Source organism: Parasteatoda tepidariorum, chromosome 10 (genome assembly GCF_982258835.1).
Source record: "Parasteatoda tepidariorum strain Cologne lab strain chromosome 10, Ptep-v5.0, whole genome shotgun sequence".
NCBI lineage: Eukaryota > Metazoa > Arthropoda > Arachnida > Araneae > Theridiidae > Parasteatoda > Parasteatoda tepidariorum.
This window is the reverse complement of record NC_141764.1, coordinates 11,068,480-11,090,843: the sequence shown is the minus strand read 5'-3', so window position 1 is coordinate 11,090,843 and position 22,364 is coordinate 11,068,480. Positions and strand designations below refer to the sequence as shown.

At 32.8% G+C, this 22,364-nt stretch overlaps 1 protein-coding gene across 3 annotated transcripts in view; it reads right to left on the bottom strand.

The window, feature by feature from the left end:
• Positions 1-2,621: 2,621 nt before the first annotated feature.
• The window catches only part of LOC107436731 (kelch-like protein 17), an 85,408-nt gene continuing 65,665 nt past the window's right edge, over positions 2,622-22,364 (bottom strand). For all 3 annotated transcript variants that reach the window (XM_087153600.1, XM_087153602.1, XM_087153603.1), the window contains exons 6-11: positions 20,817-21,030; positions 17,816-17,960; positions 13,378-13,634; positions 10,718-10,791; positions 8,730-8,911; positions 2,622-4,228 (exon numbers count right to left, since the gene is read on the bottom strand). In XM_087153600.1, coding sequence (XP_087009726.1) covers positions 4,015-4,228; positions 8,730-8,911; positions 10,718-10,791; positions 13,378-13,634; positions 17,816-17,960; positions 20,817-21,030 — 1,086 coding nt within the window. In that variant the 3' untranslated portion in view covers positions 2,622-4,014. The remainder of the gene's footprint in view (positions 4,229-8,729; positions 8,912-10,717; positions 10,792-13,377; positions 13,635-17,815; positions 17,961-20,816; positions 21,031-22,364) is intronic.

Below are 22,364 nucleotides of genomic sequence, written 5' to 3'. Positions count from 1 at the left end.
TCTTTATTAAAAATCTACATTACTATTGTTATAACAGCAATCCAAGTTAGTGAAAAGTCTTTGATTTTGCCTCAGATATATACAACTACGTATTACAGCAATAAAAACAAATGTGTAGTTTAAGAGGATGTTATACCGCAGAAGAAAATTTCGGTCCTTTCTCCTTTATTGCTAATTTAAAGTGTATTCAGACAAACCTAGAGAAAACCCAATACCAAAAAGAAAATTTTAAAATATATAAATGAAAATAAATTATGGGATGATAATTTAGGTTTATGCAATGGAATTACGCTGACTAACTTTATTCCAGCGGTATGGCATCCTCTTAAGATGTTGCTAAATGATATTTTTTTAAAAAAAGAGTGAAACTAATGAAGATGGCAGTGACTTCTTGAAGAGCCAATGTTTTTTTTTTTTTGCTTAAATCTATTCTCTGGGAATCAATTATTTTGTGTTCTCGTGAAAGTTCAAAAAAACGTTTTGTTAAAAATATTTCACGTCAATGAAATGCTTTGTTCTGCTTCCCTATGCAGCAATTTGGGTTCGTAGTTGTTCTGTTATTCTTGATTTTTTTTGTCTATGTTCAGAGCATCCTACTTTTTTAAGAATAGTATAAATGTGGATTTTTATAATTTTAAAGAATTGAAAAGTTTGGATTTTTGATCTGACATCTTTTTATTTCAATTTGGTAGAAATCGCAAAATCAGATTGCTCCCATTTAGTGGAGTACTTTTAATTAAAAATGTGGTTCAAGCATATAGTTTAAACCTTTATGGGAATTCAGTCAATCTATGAAAGAAGAAACACAATTTATAATTTTATATAGGGTTGTTCTATAAGTAATCTGGTTTTTTTATGAAAACAAAAGGTGGTTTTCTTTTAGTGGTATTTGTAATAAATATTTTATTGAATTCTATATTGTCCGCTCTAGCCCAATACTTTTTGCCATTTTTCCTGGTCGTAGCATGAATAAAATTTTTATATTTTGGTAAAAAAAAAAACTGATCTGGATGATTTTTTACCTTATTTTACGGAAAGGCACCAATCAAAAATTGCTGCATAAAATCAAACTTTTCCACAAGCAAGCCTTGCTATATCAACTGTCAAAATATATAATGACTATGCAGCTTCAGTGTAGAGTTGAAAAAATATTAGTCCTCGTTTGAAAAAAATAAAATTACTTCTCGATCAACCCAATGATATCACATTTTTATGGTGATGAATTCAGGACTTGTTAGTTTCTTTTTTTTTTATTTTAAGCAAATGCAATTACCAATCTTGTAAGTTATATCAATCCACTGTTTTCATTTTAGGATTAATCGAATCGGAACCGTACTCTAAGGTTTTTTGATTAAGGATATCTTGAATTAATTATGACTATACATTGGTGTAAAGGAAAATTAACTAATTAATACTGTGTTTTTTTTTTTAACTGCATCAGTACTATAAAAAATTTTCCAGACATTGATTTGAAGCTTTTCTCAGTTCAGTATTGTTAGAATTGTGCTGCAAACTGTTAAAACTTTCTGTTCTAAACAAGGTACTTTTGAAATTAAAAATCTTATATTTGATTACTTTTTGCATAAGATTTGCTTTTTTAAAAGTAATCTAATATACTGTTCCAAAAACTGCCCCAATTTTTTTTTATTTTTTAAAGCTGATTTCTTTCTTTAACAACTTTCTTTTGTAAGCCTGGGCAATGCATTCAGAAATAGCTTTCATTTTCTATTTTAAAATGTAAAAGGTGAGTTATTATAGTATGGACTTTTAAAGAACTCTTCTATACAGTTATATTAAATTGATATTACAAAATAAACGTTATTTGTTTTGCTGTGGTTTTATGAATTCTCTTCAATGTGTGATGAGCAATTGTAAAAGTAAAATTACTCAATTTTTCTTACCTCACATGCTCATTTCCTACTTTTATTACAATACATACATATATACGCGTGTATTGTTAAGTCTTGGAAAATATTTCAAAAAGTTAATAGAAATTTATATCAAATTCCTACCTTGACCTCTACTTAAAAAAAGATGTCCTTACATTTGTATTCAATAAATATTTTAGTAATCATAAAATATATATTGAATGCAAGCAAATTGATAACTGAGCAGTTTGATCCTTCTTAACATTGCAAAAAATATATGGTAGGTATCTTAATTTTAGAATGTTTTTTTACATAAAATATTTATTAATATATTTTAAACACATATTTATTTTAAGTCAATTTATTAGCCATTAACCATAGCTGCCAACTCTACTGAATTTTCCAGAAGACTACTGGATATTGTCAGTTTCTACTGGTTTAATAAAGATTCTAGTTTTTGTACATTTTAGAAAATTCCCTAAAATTGAGTAAATTTCATTTTAAAAAAACTATTAAAGAGGATTTTTACACTCGCTTGAACATTTATATAGGTGTTTTAATTTTTATAACTGAGTGATTTTTATAACTTTTTTTTTGTTCTAAAATGTTCAGTTTATGTAGAACTGCCATTTGCAATTAATTAAAAATTTTAACTATCTTTGGTGAATTAAATGCTTATTACTATTCAAAATTATGAGTAAACATAACATTTTAAGTTCATTTAATGTCTATCATAACAGAAAAATATTGCAGTTTTTCCTTTTTTTTTACTATAAAAATCCCTATATGTGAAATATTTAGTACATTATGCCACAATTATCATGAAAGGTATATTTTGAAAAATCTACTGGATCTTTTCTTCCCCATGTTGGCAGCTATGCATTAGCTATTACTATCATATTAACTGAATAACCCCAAGGAACTGAAGTGATATATTTGATAATCTGAAATTGCTTCAAAAATTATAAAAGTGGAAAAAAAAAGAAAAAAGTATAGGGCTCAAAATGACCTTCAAAAGTTTTTTTAGTTTTGTTTTTTATCTTATACTGCAATTTTATAACTTTTATCAATACTTGGGTGATTTTAAATAGATGATATGTCTATATTTCTTTCAACATTTAGAAGTTTAGTCCCCACTCCCTTATTTTGTTTCAATCAACAACAACAAAAAAAAGATTCATGCAAAATTTTATGGCAACTACGAGGTGACCCTTATTCCACTAATAAATATTGAATTTTTACTTGGGTGAAGCATAAATTTCTTGCAGATTTTTATTCCTTATTCATATGTGCTAAAATTTTTCTTTCTGTGACTGTTTTTCACTTGAAGTATAAGTTGAGCAAAAAAATCTGACAAATATAGCAGAAGTTATGTTAGCTGTAGACAAAGAGGAAAAAATAAATCATCAAGAGAAACATATATTTAGCACTAAAATTATTTTCCCTTTCTCTAGCTTTTCTCTTTAAAAAAAAATCACAATAGAAATGTTTTTATAACTCCAAAAATGTCTTAAACAATATGTAAATAATGAAAAACATAAGCAGCAACTGTGAATAATCAGCAAAAAAAGTAAAAAACAAAACGAGTACAGTGTAAACATTCACACACTGTAAACATAAAACAAATAAACAATATGTTTAATAGATTGGTAATAAAGTTGCTATTAAATACACTGTGAGGAAATAAAAATGTTTTTTGGTTTCGTATAAATTATTAATTTAAAACTTAAACGTGTTTCGACTTCAAGTCGAATAAGAGTCTCTTTGTAATTTTCCAATACTAGTAACATATTGTACAGTGTATTATTATTATTTTGTTGTTGGTTGAAACAAAATTATGTGGTCGAAGAAAACAAAATTGCAGCTTATTTAAAAATAATATATGCATGTATAGAACAGCAGTTATACACAGTTTGCATTGCAAATGGAACCTTTTGTAAATCAAACTCAAAATGTTATGCATTTTGATTTAAGTCTTATTGCCAAAATGTGAAAGTGGACTCCAAAACTTCTCTTAAAAAGTGCCACTTACAGTACCTTTCTTATTGTTGCAGATTTTAAAAGAGAGTTCACCACGATGATGGAAAAAGGTTTTTTTAAAAAAAAGCTTGGCAATATAAAATTCAGTTTGTGTAAAATCGCAGATTTATGCACCATCAGAAGATGAGAGTATCCTCTCGAGGTTGGGACATTCCAAAACAGTGGCCCCAATGCTGCTCCTCCTCAGATTCATAGAGGTGACCAGCATCCACTTGTTGTGTCGCGGATCATACCTCTCCACTGTGCTTAGGCTCGAACTTCCATCGTTCCCACCGATGGCATAAAGATATCCCTCTGCTTCTACCACTTCATGGGTTGTTCTAAGAAACATGAAGGGAAAAAAAATTGATGAGTAATTGAATTTAATCATGGGTAGGGTTGCAAGTAGAACTGGGCGGTGTAAAGATTTTGGCATCACGATATTTTGATGCATCGTGATGTTTTGATACATTAATGTTTTACCTTTAATATTGCTTAAATTCGCAATCAGTAAGTTGAATTTTTTTTAAATAAACGTTGCATTTCTTATAATTATTTCTCAATATTTAAAATAATGTGTAAAATAGCAGTTAAAAAAAAACACTCGAGCTTGCAGACATCGATGAACTATCGGGAAATATCGTACACATCTCAGTAAATCACTATTCCCGACGCTTCGAAAAACTGCCAATCGAAAGCATAGAATCGATATTTTCGGATTTATCGTCCAGTCCTAGTTGCAAGTTTGTTGCAGCACAAAATTCCACAAAATATTATAGTTCTTTCTGAATTCCAGGAATCTCTGACATGCCACAATTAACATTTATTTCAGTTTTTTTCTCCTTGCCTTTAAACAGCAAATACTTTTCTGATACTTCAAAATTTATTATGCATTTAAGAAAATACACTATCCGGTCAAGAGAATCCGGACACCCAGTTGCAATGGTGGTGGAAGCATAATGATGTGGGGGTGTTTTGGCCTGTGTCCGTTACTTCCTGTGGTTTGAAACATGTACTCTGAGATGCATGTGGGACATTCTGGACAATGCTGCACTCCAAACTCTGTGGCAATAATTCGGGGAAGGCCCATTTCTCTTACAGCAGGATAACTGCTCCATTCACACATTGAGGCTTGCACAGACGTCGTTTGACGAATTGGCTGTTCGAAAACTGGACTGGCCCTTTTCAGATCTAATCCCATAGAACACTTTTGGGACGAATTAGAGCCCAGATTATGTAGTCATCCTCGCTGGAAGCACTCCCTTCAGCTGTGATGGAAGTCGATTCCTATGGCCACCTATCAAAAACTGGTGGGAAAATCTTCCCAGACGTGTGCTAGCAAAAAGGGGATCAATAATCCGTGTCTCAGGACGCTCTAAGTCCATACCCCTGGGAGTCCGGATAGTTTTGGCCAGATAGATCAAGATAAAATAATTTAGGAATTCTATCAGGTAAGGTGGACTTTCTATCTTTTTTAAGGATATAGTGCTTCCTTAAAGTACTTAAGCTATAAAAATTTCCACCACCGTGCGAGGTTTTCATGGTTTTCCTCTCCATGTAACGCAAATGCGGGTTAGATGACTGAAAAAGCATCCACGAAGACTAATTTCTCCCAATACTTAATCCGGTTAGTAAAATCTCCCCATTATTTTATTTCTCCAATGTTGACAGGTAGGAGTAGGGGGAGAAGCAGTACCATCTTTACGCATGTGCACACCTGGGCAGTGCCCGGGGATCCCAGGCACTCAAGGGGCCCTTGAGAATCTTACTTTTTATAAAATGTGTTTAAAGAATAAACAACATTGACTTATATATTAAATATATTCTATTATATAAAGTGTGAATTTTTTCCCCTACAAATAGTTTTACAAAAAGAAAACTTAAAAAAGGCATCCAAAATCTATTTTTCTACTTTCCAATGAAATTTTTAGGTACTTGGAAGATGTTTTATATTTTAATTTGTTATACCTTTATGTTTATTTAATTTAATTTAATTATTTTAATTAACTTCCATGATTTTGAAAATTATTTGAGCATTACATCTGGTTAGCATAAATTTTTTTTTTCAAATTATACATAGTTTAAAAATGCTTTTTTTTTTTAGTTTTTGGGGTAATCAAAAATAGTTTAAATTTGTTGAAATTATTGCATCATATCTTAAAAATGATTTATTTTATATTTGTGATGTTTTTAGTTCGTTTTTAAACATTATGATAAGTAATAAGGGTCTAAAATATTTTTGTGCCTGGGGGTCCTGCTTGCTATTAAGACGGCCCTGGGGAGAAGTGAGTCGCCTTACTAAGAAAGTGGCCACCCGTCGTCTACTTTTCTAAGAAGTCACAATTTTTTTTAAAATGGGTTATCACTTTTCAAACATTTCCGTTTTAAGATGCCATAAATCAAGTCTCCTTCTAAAGTAAATAGCTTTGTCTTTTCCTGATTACCCAATAAAGATTAACTGCAGGACTAATTGAAGAATCAAATCTCAGATATGGTTAATTGAACATTTTATTGCAACAGAGGCGAACATGCAATTCTGCCGAATATTGGTAGAAATGATTGAGTAACTGCATTATCTAAACTCTTATATAGTATACACCACTTGGTTTTTGTTTCTAACTTTAACTCTTGAATGTCTCGATTTGTGTAAAACATGGTTAGTTACGATGATAAACATCCTGTAAGATTTTATCAGACAACAAGCTCAATAAAAATATGCAGCCTACACGGAAGAATGAAAAAAATAAAATACTGGAAGAGGCATTACAAAAAATAAATTAAACCTTATAGAAACAGAAGGTATTGCATTTGATGAAACTGATACATATTGAAATTAAAGAAACAGCTGAAAATTTGCTAGAAGAAACCTCCAAGCTATGATAATGGGTACGAAAAATGCGAAATAAAAAAAATCGTTGCTTGCAGAAGGAATATCAACACTCATAATACAGTCGAACCTCTATTTATCGAAGCCGCTAAATCCCGATAATAAGTTCGTTATACAGAAAATTCGTTAAATAGAAAATCACCTTTTGAAATACTTAAGAACATAAAACAAGTTTTAAATTCATAAACATTAGATATAATTAAAATAGCAATTGATACACCTTTATCTTGTATACTAGTACCTACTATTTATTTTATTAGTCTTAACCATTAGTCTTAACCATAAATCTGCATGGAAAGCAAGAATAGAGCAAAACATTATCCAGAGTTACACTATCATGCTACAGACAGTTTCAACTAAAAAAAAAAGCTAAATTTACGTATTAAATTATAGCTGCATTTATTATAAAAGTAATTTTAAGCGTACATTACCTCATGCGTTCTTAAATTTAATTGCTACTGATGAAATCAGTTAATTTTGTCCGAGTTTTTCGTTCGTAATGTAAACTAAAAGGGAAAGATTTTACTGCTTTCTCTAAAAGTTAAGTGGCTTCGAAAATCTACCCAAGGTCATTTCTCCCATAAAATGCGTTATCAAGTTTGAAATCTTTTGGGAAATAGGGAAAGTGATCTCAAATAAAAGTTCGTTAGATAGAAAATTCACTTCACTTTTTAGAAGTTACTTGACGAGAAAATTTCCAACATTTTCTTAGTTCCTCGAAAAAAATTCGCAAAATGGAACTTCGTTAAATAGAAGGCCGACTATTTTTTTTTCTTCTAAAAAACCAAAGACAGAATCATAAAAGCATATTTGTTCTTTCATCCAGTTTTATTTTAAATTCTCATTCAGGACCTCAACTTGTCTTATTTTAAGCGGAGATTTCTACAAACAATCTGTTTTTATTTTCTTTTTCCATAAACCTCTAGCTTTATTATCTGATAGTGTTTTAATAATTAGAAACTTAATAACGTATTAAAATTTATTGTTCCGCAACTTTAACTTACACTTGTTCTACCACTTTAATCACAATAATGCTTCTTGTGACTAAGAACAAACTGCAAAAAGTGTTTTGGAAAATGAGTGGATTTTCTTGAAAAAAATTAATCATAATTTTTGAAGTTTCACATGGTTTAAGATTTGACCAGTTAAGTCAAATCATTTAGTTGCATAAGTTTCATTTAGTTGTCTTTTTAGGAAATGAAGGCAATTATTTTATTTTATTGACATTGAACAGCTGCTCCAACTTTAAGTTTACAATGATCAATATTGAACTCCGTAGCCATGTTTTGAGTTCAACCCAGCAAACAGGGGATCAAATATTGGGGCAAACTATAGTTTGCCCCAATACTTGATGCTGTTTATTGACAGTGCATTGTCAAACTTAATGCTTATAGTTTGACAACAGAAGCTATAGCTTCTGGGGAGAACGTTTCGTTGGAACTAACCTGCATCGCTGTTAGATGCTGAAGAAAATCTCCCATGGTTAGCCCTACCCTAAGGCAACCCATAATGTAACACTGGATATTTTAAGATTGTATCGTGGTCACCTGGTAGCAGGATTCTTTTCCACCAGCCATCGTCATCCCATTGGGAGGACCCTGAGCTAGAGTGGTTCTGCTCAAAGATTACTATAGTTTGTCTTAAGTAAGAACTCCCCTAGCCAGTCCTCTGGACCGGTGACAGTGACTATGGTAACGAGTCATAACTATTTGAAGTAGGGGTGTGGGGTCACTGTTAAAAACAGGTTTTGGCTCTGGTCGTCAAAAGAAAGGTGATCTTTTTCTACGTTCTATTGTGTTAAAGTGAAGAGAAGCTACCCTCTCTGAAATGCGATATTCTTGTTTCCATAGCAGCATACTTTGTGGCGGGGGGAGTTCTTACCATAGACAAACTATATGTCACTAAGTATATTTGTCCCATCAAGTTTGTAGTGTGAGAGATAGAAAGGAAATTACCTTCTAGTGTGCATAGATGCCATGGCCTCCCAAGCTCCTTTCACTGGATCAAATCTCTCGACGCTGCACATGCAGAGGCTGCCGTCGTTACCCCCAACCACATACAGCATGCCATCCAGGGCAGCCACTCCACAACTGCTCCGCCTGTTGATCATGTGGGGCATCTGCTGCCATTTACCCTCCTGTACACAACACATCATTAGTCTTAATTAGTGTATAAACAACTAGTATTAAACAAGTCTTAAATCAATGCATCTTAAATACAAACTTTCATTCAAAAAATAATGACATTTATTTCAAAATTAAAAATCTCAAAATCAAAGAGCGATGGAGAAATTTGAACGAACTGAATGTTGAGAAATCTAAAATATTTTAGGATTTAGTTAACAAGGTTGTTTGCAGATGACGCTGCAAGCCAGTAGTGAACAGGGCGATCAGTTCTAGCATTAATACGTAAAAGTAGTTTGTCGTACAGGATAAGAAGATTTAAAACCTGTATTCTATTGAATAAAGTGTGACTAAAATTAGAATATTACAGTTTTATGGTACTTGTCATCTCTTTAGGAATTCTTTACTGCAGTGCCACCTGTTGTCAACTTTTGTAACTAATTATTGTAAATTTAATAGCTTACACAATAGATATTCCGTTCTTTCCACACAAAAAAATTATTTTGAAACCAGTCAGTCATGGTCTTTATTATTGTATCATTAAATTAATTCTTGATTTAGTTTATTTAAAAATGAATAATAAAGAGAATGGCTTTCAAGATTTATTCCTAAATTTCATTTTAATCTTTTTGGTTGTATAATCTTTAATCACATAAATTGTAGCTAATTTTGAAACAATTTTCCATTTAAATTTCCTCTAATTCCGTAATTGTTCTAAGGATTTTCTCCACCACCCTAACTTGCAGATGCCATGTAGGATAACTTTAATGAATACTAGGTGCGTTCAAAGAAATTTGGTGAATGGTCGCACAATAAAAGAAACAAGAAATTACAAACGAAAAAATTTATTAAGGTAAATAGAACTGGCTATTTTTTAAGATGAATTAAGACATAATGTATGAAATATACGAGTTGCAATGTAAATAAGTTACATACAATAAGCAGTCTGATGTATTTAACTTTAATTGCAATAATTTTAAGTGAATTCTTTTATTAATACATCACCTAAATAAACATGCAATATTTCATTAAAAGCCCATTTTAAATTCAATATTTTTAACTTTATGAATATATTTTTAAAAAAAACTACGAAATACTATTGATTTAACAATAAACATTTTTTAAGAAGGAAAAATATCGCCTAATTACAGCTTTTGATTATTTTTTTTTAAAGTTTCTAATTGAAAATCTTATTTGAAATATATGTAACATAAATTTAGAATTGTATTATTTCTTATTCATTAAACTACTTAATTAGATTTATGTTTAATTAAGCAGCAGCAAATTTTTGATCTAAAAGAATTTTTTTCAACTTCAGAAGAAAATACTAATATTATCGTTCTTATTTTTTTAAATGTTTTTTTTTTTAATCATCAATTATTTACTTAAAGTTTTGAGAAATACTTTTGTATTATTGTAGTACAGCGATTTTTTTTTGTTTATTTTTTATTGCCAAAAATATTTATTTCAAAACTAGATGTGATAAGTTTCCACTAGAATAATAATTGAAAATTGTTTATATATATATGAACTATAGATTTCTTGAGAAAGGTTTGGAAAAGAACGTGACGTGCATAAAACTTCTACTAAATGACAGTTTTTTAGTAATTAAATTTTTTAAGTAAAACTTAATGTTTACTTCTTTGTGAAATGATCTTTGGAACGATAGCACTTAGTTACTATACTTACAATATCTGCTTATTCTACGAACTTTGATATATTTTCAAATTTAGAAATGTGTGTTGAAATTGGAAGCATTTATGTATTGGTTTAAATTTCAATAAAGTCATTTAAATAAATAATAGCAAAGATATTCTTACTCTTGGGTCCAACCTTTCCACCGAAGACACATAATTGATACCGTCATAACCTCCAACAGCGTAAATAGCACCATCTATACCAAAACAATGAATCAAAATTTTAAACAACCTTCATCTATGGAAATCCTGACATAGAATTGAGTTAACGCGTGTTATATTCTAGTAAATTGGAATAGTATTTTTTAGTGGTAGACACACTACATTTTGTGTATCACGTGATACACATATATTTTGTGTATCACGTACTCACTTAGTATATATTTTTTTTTTTTTTTGGGGGGGGGGGGGTAAAAAATTTCTTCGTATACTCAACATAGGCGGTCATTGACAAGGTACTTTTGTCGGGCAGAAGCTCAAAATTATAGGTATGTATTCATTTCTCTTGCTTTGAAAGTACCTATTATATTCAGAAATATCGTTCAATGACGGTAGATATTAAGAAGTAAATTCTATTTTAAAAATTGTGATAGCTCTATTTCGTACTTTAATCAAGTCATTTATGCTATTAAATGCCAAAAGAAATTTTTGTTTTGTTTTGTTGTTGTTAAAAAGCTCTTTTTAGGAGAAATGTATGCAAGTAAACTAAAAATAAAATATTTTAATATTTAGAAAACAGAAAAAGCTGATTAAGATTTCGGGAAACGTTGCTGTAATTTCGTATCTGTTTGCTTAGTCAGAAACGGATACTTAAATTCACTTTCTAATTTTAATTATTCCAATTTACCATCTTCAAAATAACAATAAAATCAAATACAAGATGATCAAGAACTCAGAATCAGAAATCGGAGCTCAAAGAAACTTCACCTTCTTATTTTTCATTTGCAATCTCTAAGAAAATTTTGAAGTTGTTGGCGTAACAATGCATAGCTGCCAACTCTACTGGAGTTTGCCAGTTTCTACTGGCTTTATTAAAATTCTTCAAGTTTTTGTACATTTTAGAAAATTCCCTAAAAGTGAGTAAGTTTCCTAAACTCTCTAATGAAATAGAATTTTTGCACGGATTATTGCTTGCTTGAATATTTAAATGAGTAATACTAATATACAGGGTGATTCTTAAAAGATGGGCAAAATTTTAGGAAGTGATACACACCCAAGCGAACAATTTTTATCAAAGAATGCATGGTCGAAAAAAAAACGCAAAACTGCTAGAGGGCGTCAAAGTTTATGTTCTTATATGAGGCAAAAGCACACAAAGAACGATGAAGTTAAGTTATAAAAGCAAATTTAATGGCATGTGATTATATTAAGTATTCAAAACAGTGGCCGGCAGCGGCTATGCACGCAGTACAACGGCGAAGAAAAGATAGGCGAACATTCTGAAGCACACCAGGCATATCACGAACTTTCCCTGCAGCGGCCGAAAGCTTGGTGACTAGAAACGCAGCGCAGTAACTCGCAACAGGAATGGAGCTTTCACGTTTGCATCAAACAACTTTCCAAATGCGCCAGCACCTTAGCGTTTTGTTTTCGACTATGCATTCTTCGATAAAAATTGTTTGCTTGGGTGTGTACTATCACTTCCTAAAATTTTGCCCATCTTTTTAGAATCACCCTGTATAATGGAGCGATAGCCTTATTTATAGAAAACAGTTTAAAACTTGTTTTGTTCTAAAATGTTCAGTTAATATAAATTCAGACTAGCCTTTTTTAATTAATTAAAAAGTCTTTATTTTTTAATAATTAGTTGCCTATTACTATTCAAAATTATGAGTAAACATAATACACAACATTTCAAGCATATTTTTTAATGCCAATCATGGCGGGAAAATAGTGCAGTTTTTCTTTTTTGGTGACTGAAATTCCCTGTGCGTTAAATATTTAATACATTATGCAACAATTATCGTGAAATTTATATTTTGTAAAATCTGCTGAAATTTTTCTTATCTGCTGGTCTCGCTAGAATTTGTAAAATGTGTAACCTTAGAACTCCAGAAATCTTTGGATCATTAAATACTAAAAACGGGATGTTATTTAAAATAGTATATAATGCCCATTTAAAGACACAGTACCTAAAAAAGTAGATATTTTATCATTAAGAGAAAAAGAAAAGGCGATAAGTAATTGATTTAGTGATCATTCAGCAAAGAATAAGTCAAAGTAGTCTATCAATTTTCCTTAGAAGAGCAGAGTAATCTTTTTAAAAGTTAATAATACATTATATTCTCTTTTACCGGTAACAGTAACCCGGAAGCATAGGCAGTGAAGAGTTTGCAGTGCACCCTAGTGTAGAAAACAAACACCATCCATAAATAAGAATAATAAGTTTTTGTCACCAATTGTTTCTAATACAAATACTATTCTTAAATTGCAAAAATGTTTCTGGAGTGATTTGGAAGTAAAATTACGCGTTACCTTTTTTTTCGCGTTCCATCAATAATTTTAGTCATATTTAACGCGATATAACTTAAATAAGTGGAATTACTGGCAGTATTAGGGTGTGGATTGTCGTAGGAGTTTATGTTTCTGTCTTGATTTTGAAACCAATTTAAAAAAACAAACAAATTGCTTTGTAGAAGGTTTAAGGATGCTGAAGATCTTTGGAGAATAGAAGGAAAAGTTCTTACTGTGGTGACTTTTACAGCCAAGTACAAAAATGCATTATATCAAATGAAATCTAAATATTATCCAACATTAATATGTACTGAAAAGAAAAGACATACCTAAGACACTCATCCTACAGTATCGTCTCCTGGTTTCCATTGCTGTGACAGAGGACCATGTGGTGACTAGGGGATCGTATCTCTCGACACTGTTGAGGCAGGATGCACCGTCGTATCCCCCTGCCACGTAGAGCAGTCCGTTGAGGGAAGCGACGCCAAGGCAACTCCTCTTCGTCCCCATCGGTGGCACAGGCAACCATTTATTGGTCAGAGGATTGTAACACTCCACTGAAGACAGATCCTTGGAGCCATCATAACTATACGAGGAAGAATATTTATATCAAAGGTTCATATCTGCTGCTGAATATGGATGGTTGACCGTGTATAACTAAGCACAGATGACACATGCGGTTAAAATTCGTCGGAAGACTTTTGGGTTACAATTTCCGAATGATTTTTACACATAAGCTTTAAAAAAACACTATCCAATATATGAGGGGCGTTCAAATGAAACCCGGTCAGTAGTGTAAAGTAAGGGTAACGATTTTACCAACTCACAAATGTATTTATACGCAGTACACATACTCAAAAATAGTCGCCAAAACTGTTGGCACATTTATCCCATTGCGACACTAGCCGGTCGATTCCATCTTTGAAGAAGCTAGTAGGCTGCTGTCGAATCCAGGCGTGGACCCAGTCGCACACGTCGTCGTCCGTTGTGAATCGATGTCCACGAATAGCTTGTTTCAGAGATCCAAAAACATGAAAGTTACACGGTGAAAGGTTTGGACTGTACGGTGGATGTTCCAGCGTCCTCACTCCTCGTTGTTCCTGCTTACTCGCCTACATGTACCGTAGTAGACGATAACTAGTTTGACCACCTTCTCTTCGGCGTGAAACCACACTTGTCGCTATGCAACGTCAAACGTTTGCGCGTGCGTCAGTCTCTCTACCAATAGATGATGTCGCCATACACGCAGTTACGTGAAGCACCATTATGTCTAATGCAAAGTTAGACACACTGACCAGGTTTTATTTAAATGACCCTCATAATTATACTTTAGTGTTTTCAATGTAAATAATTTTTTTTATCTAACTTTCAACGAAACAAACAACAAATGAATTCACAAGCTAGCTATGATGCTACTCAAAAAATAACTAACTGCTATTTTTCACAAATATCAGCAAATGAGGGATAACTCACAAAACATGGCTAACCTTACACTCCATTTATGCTGTGATATTAACTTTGTTAAATTTCTTTTAGGCTTACGGCCTGTTAGAATTTATAAATTACAGAAAATTCGTATGAGTGGCATCATTTAAGAGCAAATTTAAACTTGAATCACGTTAATAAAACTTCCTGGAATATTAAACCTGTTCACACAGCACCTCGTAAGTATAACATAGGCGGAGGAATACATCTGAAGTTTTCTAAATATCATTCGGTATTAGGAAACTTGTTATTGTTTGTATTCAGTCAACCATCCATTAGAGAACACATGTAGTAAAAAAAAGTACTTTTTAGACACCAAAGGTATCTCTAGACCAGGGATGGGGAAACTACGGCCCGCGGGCCACCTGTGGGCCGCCGGAAGATTTTATCCGGCCCGCGGACAGAATTTTAACTAGCTGATCAGTGGCGAATATATCTACTTTGTTTAAAGCTATTTTTGTTTTTTCTTTATTAACAAAGTACTGATGACCTTTCCACTTTCTCTATTTTTGTTCTACAAAACATAAATTAATTAAAATAGTTAGCACAAACAGCTTTAACTGGTAAAATGTTGAAAGCAAAAGTTCTTTATAGAATAGCTGTAGATTAGCTCCAACTAGTATTTGTCTTTCTCGAGGAGCAGACATATGGAATCTAATATAGGTGAATTGTACTTCACATGAGGCTGACTACGCGTTTTAAGTTCCAACGAACGGATTTTTCTGTCGGCTCGAGCTCTAACATAATTTACTGCGTATGGAAAAGTTGCACACGTACAATGTCATTGTAAATAATGGTGAAATTATTTAATGTATAAAATGGCTACTGCCTTTTTGAGTTATTTGTAAACATTTTTTATCCCAAAATGGCAACAAAAAATCGCAAAGTTGATGTAGCAAAGTACATGCACTCAATGATGAATTGACTTTATTTTATTTCAGAAGTTCTTACTCGGCCCACCAAACTTTTTTTCTAGATTTTTGGCCCACGACCAAAAAAGTTTGTCCATCCCTGCTCTAGACATTGAAAGAGTGTTTTTTATACTACCTTGCAATGCAATAATTGATCACACTTAATTGACTACGAACATTGACCAACCTTATAGCAAACTCACAATATTACCTACTTTATGTGCTTAACCTAACAAGAGACCACACTTTTCAAGGCATGTTTAGGTTTAAGCCCAATATTATAAGTTCTGATGGCCAACCATATGTTAACGTAAAGCAGGGAGGGAAACAAATTTCTAGAGTGGCTTTTATAAATATTTTTCTAATTATGGTCCATTTTAGACTAATTTAGGACCTAGAATGGCCGATGTCCATTTTTGCTGATTCGCAGAACGATTAAAAATCTTTATTGCGGGAAATACGAAGGCAAATGTTTTCCTTTTTCCAAAAAGATGTAAGGAATTTCATGAAAATGAACCTTGAAACTCACAAATAAGCGAATAGAAAATTTTCCCGAATTAGATTGCCTTCGATTCAGTCAGTTACCGCGCATAGAAAATCTCTTAGAAAAGGTCCAACTCCGTAGCCTTGTAATTTTAAACCAAATCTAAAAGACAAGGGAATATTGGGACAAACTAGCCTAAGTGGAAAATTGTTTGGTGGGACTAATTCACATTAGCGTTACATGGAGGAGCCAACACGAAAACCTCCCAAGGTTAGCCCAACGGTAAAAGAATGTTAACCCATTATCTACCTACCTAGTATATTTGATTAAAAAAAACTTCCTGAATTCAAACCTAAAACAAAGTTGGGTTAACATGCTGATGTTTCTTTTATATTCATTGTATATTTTCGTTTTTATTTCAACGAAAGCAACCTGTTTATTTTCAGCGTATTCATTCACCAAACTTATTTTGAGAATCAGGCCAGTAAATTCAATTGTCTAATCAAACTTTTATTGATTGAACCATGGAGGATGGAAAATGTCCTTTTTGCACACAGATTATTTTCCAAAATAATTAAAAATCTTTCGCTGTTCACAATTTTTTTCTGTTCATTAAGTCTAGTTCTTTAACTGCGACTTTCCGGCTTCACCATTTTTACTTGGAGACGCACATCATCCAAACTTAATACTCTACATCAAACATATCGGGTTTTACAATTTGATTTACCTCCAGTTATCACAGAGTTGCCAAATTTAAAATGAGTTGTTTTAATTGTGGACGAGTTACTCATTTTAACCTAGTTGTTATGATTTTAACAAAGTTACAGTAATTTTTAATTAGTTGTTATGATTTTAACAAAGTTACTGTAATTTTTAATTAGTTGTTATGATTTTAACAAAGTTACAGTAATTTTTAATTAGTTATGATTTTAACAAAGTTACAGTAATTTTTACAATAGTTGTTATGATTTTAACAAAGTTACAGCAATTTTTAATTAGTTGTTATGATTTTAACAAAGTTACAGTAATTTTTAATTAGTTGTTATGATTTTAACAAAGTTACAGTAATTTTTAATTAGTTGTTATGATTTTAACAAAGTTACAGTAATTTTTAATTAGTTGTTATGATTTTAACAAAGTTACAGTAATTTTTAATTAGTTGTTATGATTTTAACAAAGTTACAGTAATTTTTAATTAGTTGTTATGATTTTAACAAAGTTACAGTAATTTTTAATTAGTTGTTATGATTTTAACAAAGTTACAGTAATTTTTAATTAGTTGTTATGATTTTAACAAAGTTACAGTAATTTTTAATTAGTTGTTATGATTTTAACAAAGTTACAGTAATTTTTAATTAGTTGTTATGATTTTAACAAAGTTACAGTAATTTTTAATTAGTTGTTATGATTTTAACAAAATTACAGTAATTTTTAATTAGTTGTTATGATTTTAACAAAGTTACAGTAATTTTTAATTAGTTGTTATGATTTTAACAAAGTTACAGTAATTTTTAATTAGTTGTTATGATTTTAACAAAGTTACAGTAATTTTTGCCTAGTTGTTATAATTTTAACCTAGTTACAGTAATTTTAACCTAGTTACAGTAATTTTAACCTAGTTTTGGGCGTGGTATAGCCAAACCATGGTTCTTGCGCCAAAATTTAGATCAATCAATCATTAAGTCTAGGGGTTGATAATTAGAAGATTCCCTAGCTTATAAAAATTGTGCTACTTTACACACGGTAATGCAATGAGGGTTCTATATGAATAGAAACATATTCCTATTGGTTGCTATTAGTAACTGATTGATGATTTGATATATTTAAGGTCATATCTCTATGACGAGAATAAGGTTTCGTTTATCGGAGAGATTGAAAGAGGCTCACCCTCCAACCGCATAAACCAGTCTTCCAACTCCAGCCACACCGGCTCGAGATCTCCTGTGTGATGTGGAAGCGATGGGTGACCACCGGTCAGTTCTAGGATTGTAGTATTCACATTCGCAATGAATAGCAAATAGTGATCCACCACCTGCAAGAAAAAAAATCGTCTCTTTCAATTACCAGACAGCAGTTACATTTTTAAAAAATAAAGTGTTTAACTTGCTTTTGACAGCAATACTAACTGATACTTCTTACAATACTAAGTGAGCGTCCTTCTTCGCTAAGTGGAATGATAAATAAGTAATGTAATTAAGTTGAATTAATAACATAATTTATGTTTAAAAATGGGAGGTCCTCTTTCAGAAAAGTATTCATATATGCATTCAGTATTCATTCGAACTCCTGTTCTCAAGTACGTTACTCCAGTGCCATACTGTCCCGCAGTGGACTGATCGTTAAGACACAGTTCCCAGCAGATCACCGAAGTCAAGCATCACTGGCTACGGTCAGTGTGCGGGTAGGTGACCACTTGGATCAGTCTGCGTAGGGACCGAGGGTGTGCGGTATGGGTCCTCGTTAAACTGTGCTACCGTAAAGTGCTCGACTTCGCGCGCAGGTCGTCGGGGTACCGAAGCGGGGGTGCCATCCCCTCCGCAGAGGATCAAAATTGTGATGGCATGTCTTCGGATCATCCTCCGGGATGTTTCCCAGACCGTCGCCAATAGCCCATTGTGCAGCTCTAGTGTGACGTAAATTAACAACAACAACACCAGTGCCATACTAATCACGCTATCCCGACTGAAATGATCAAAAGCAAATTTCACTGTCTACGAAGCACAGAAAATTATATGTTTGCTTCAGTTTATTTATTAAAGCAAAATGTAAAGTAATAATTTAATAACGTATTTTAAAAAAAATTGTTTTCAATTAGCCTTTAAAAATAAAAAATAATAAAAAATTTTTTTTCTTAGTTTAGAAGGCAAAAAATGGCTGATCCAAACATACTAGTAGCGAGTGAAATTTCAGCTTTTCTTTTTATGTGTAACTATTTTTCTTTAACAGTTTGTTTCAAATTTACCACCAGAAGAATAATGATTGACAGTAGAATAAATAATAATAATTGTATGCGAGTAATTGCGAATAATTAATAAATATCGACGCACGTTAATGCAAGTTTTTAATTTACTCGTTAGGTTGAAACACTAACTTTGTGAAATAAAATTTCAAAGAAAACCTCAGACCAACATTTTTATTGAAAAGCCAATGGTATTTACGACGTAATCCGCATAGTTGCGCATTTAAATAAAGTATTCGCCTGAAGTTAGATAAGGATTACAAAATGTATTTGGAAATTAATATCACTGAATTTATTGTGAAGTTTATACGTGTTCAGATAGGTTAATATCGATAAACAGGGTGATCAGCTTACACATGTGTGGTTCGACGATCCGGTGAATAAAGAAAGACATTTATCCTCTTTTTGTCACTTCGGCAAACCACCAAGTAGGGCAGGAAGGATTGCTATTAAGTTTTATGTAAAAATCTGCGAGTATACATTGGAATTTCTTTTTTCGGGACACAAGCAACCACAGTGCTGACGTGAAACATCCTCAGTGGTAGACGGATCATAGGTTAGAGTCCTCTTGCCGTCAGGCAAACTGTGGGAGGTTGTTGTGGTTTTCCACTCCATGTAACGCAAATGCGGGTTAGTTCCATTAAAAAGTTCTGCACGAAGGCAAATAACTCCCAATACTCGATACAGGAGTTCCCTTGTCCTCTGGATTGGGTTCAAAGTTACAAGGCGACGTAGTTGAACATTACTAGTCGTAAACCCGAAAATTGGGTCGGGTGCTCAACGACGGTTATATTATAAAATATATATAAAAAAAAAGACAGTTTTTGGTGATCATTGTTTGTCAGAACGCCTAGTCTATAGAGCAATTTACACTGCGTGCGAAAAATTCGTTAATGCGAATTCGGAGATGCGAACGAGAACGTAATTAGTGAAAGGTAAACTCGCCAATAAGATTATTGCTCGCATCTCCGAATACACTTAAGCGAATTGTTCGCACTCTGTGTGAGTGGCCCTTACCAGTGAGGTTCTTGTAGGAAGGTCACCAACGACCTCCATCAATGAAAATGTGACTGAATTATTGAACTCAAACCGTTAATTGAGAAATCATTTAGTGACACAGATATAATACATTCCAAAAAATTCCGATCTAAAAATATGAAAAAACTATATTTGAAGACTTTGCGACAACACACCTCGGCATTCTGTCTCTTTCATGGCCTACTTCCTGGCCAATTCAAACAGTACCAACGGTTGCCCAGCCGCTTTTCTGTCCTGACGTGGCATCCCCCGATTTCTTTTTGGCTACTTGAAAACTGCCATGAAAGAACACTTCGGGACAAATATCAATGTAAAAAGGCTTGCCCCAAGGCGCTAAAGAACATTCAAGGGAAAAGCCTGTTCTTATTCTCGGGATGGATGGAGACGATTAAGAGACAACAATTCCATATGTTGTACAGTTCTCTTTACCACAGCCGCGATGGCTCAGGCGATAGAGCGTTCATCTTCCAATGAGGTGAACCGGGTTCGAACCCCAGCGCTGGCTGGTAGATATGAATTCCGCATCCGGCATGCCCCGACCACACTGCTGACATGAAATACCCTCAGTGGTACACGGATCATGTGTTAGAGTCCTCTCGCCGTCAGCCGTGGGAGGTTTTCGTGGTTTTCCTCTCCATGCAAATGCGGGTTAATTCCCTCGAAGAGTCCTCCACGAAGGCATATTTCTCCCAATTTTTCATCCAGGAGTTCCCTTGTCTTCTGTATAGGTTTCAAAATTACAAGGCTGCTGAGTTTACGTAGTCGTAAACCCAAAATTGGGTGGGCTGTTCCACGACGGTTATAAAGTTGTCTTTACCAATCTTAGTTTGCTGGAACGCGTGAGATTCAATATAAATTCAGTGATATTACACTGCTTCCAGTAAAATTTACCTATTGCGAAGAGATACGGCCTGAGCCCCTCCGGTTTTCTGTAAGTTGTTCTCACTGACACCATATTGTTCCTCTGTTCGGGAAGGAGGTGGTATTTCATGGCCTCTATCAGGAGGTCTTTTCCTTCTTGGCTGCCCTGTAGTAGGGGCTCATCGGCCACCTGGGCCAACAAGAAGTCCCTCCCCGTCAGAGGTAGGCGGACGTGATGCAACAACTGCAATGAAAAAACAATCATGGAATTAGAATCTAAAAGCGGTTGCAGTTACTCATGATTGTTTAGTTTTCACCATCTTCAGTCAACGCTGATGGTCAATATGAAGTTGCGTTAAAATAAAAGGCAATTTAATGTTCGAAAAGCTACTTACTCCTGGTCTATTCTTTGCTCAAAAATTAAGAATTGCTCTAAAGCAGGGGTTTCCAGCAAGCATGAGGCCGGGGGCCGCATCTAAAAACACCAGTCAAATGGCGGGCCGAAACTTCATCAAAATTTTATATAGGACTCTTTTATGTTTGAAGGAGCATAAAATATTACTGTCAGATTTTTATCAAGTTGCACATTATGAATTATGATATTGAATTGCACATTATGATATTGAATTACAAATTAAAATAAAAAGTATATTTTTAAAATTAAGACATTTTGGCTACAATAACTTTTATGTGCACCTATGTATTAAACAATTAATGTGCAACAGATATCAAATGTGCAACAGATATGTTAAAATATAAAACTTAAAAGTATTTAAAACCTATATAGATTTTCTGCGAAAATTGTTCGCAAAAAAATGACAACTAATATATTGATAAATGACAACTGGCTGCTCGCGGGACGGATGAGGCCCGCGAGCAGCTAGTTGGTAACCACGCTCTTAAGAATAACTTTTTTCTTCAGTTGGATGAGATTTTCACGTCGTTGATTTCAAATCTGAAATCGGTTTACTCTTCGAGCTATTTTTAATGACATTTTTTGACAGTTTTAATGATATTCTCGATATATACAGTGCGCAAAAAAAAAAAAAAAAAAAAAAAAAGACGGACCACCCTGAATAACTCTTGATCTAATGGATCAGATCTTCGCGTTCTAGGACTCAATCTTAATGGTTCAAAAGGGAGACATCAAATATGTTAATTAGTGTAGACGATATTTTAAGTTAGGAAATCAGTCGTAAAAATATGCTTTTTACATGACTAATTCGGATTTCTTACTCCCAAAGTACAGAGGATAGCTGCAAACTGGGAAGAATGGTTCTAATAGTTCTAATAGAGCGGTACAAAGTTTGGACACTTTAATGTTAATTTCACTGTTCACGTATTTCGCCATATCTTGAAAATTTTCAGGAATCTTGAAATACAATTATCTTGAAATACAGGAAATTATCTTGAAATACAATTATAAAATTCATTTAGCCAAAGATAATTCCAAGCTAAAGCAACTTTCAGTACAGTATTTTTTTTATTAGTTTATTTTTTAGTAGTCGAAAAAATTTTAAATTGTAAGGTAACAAATTTTTTATATCATTTTAAAGAATGCATTTTTAAATGGCGAAA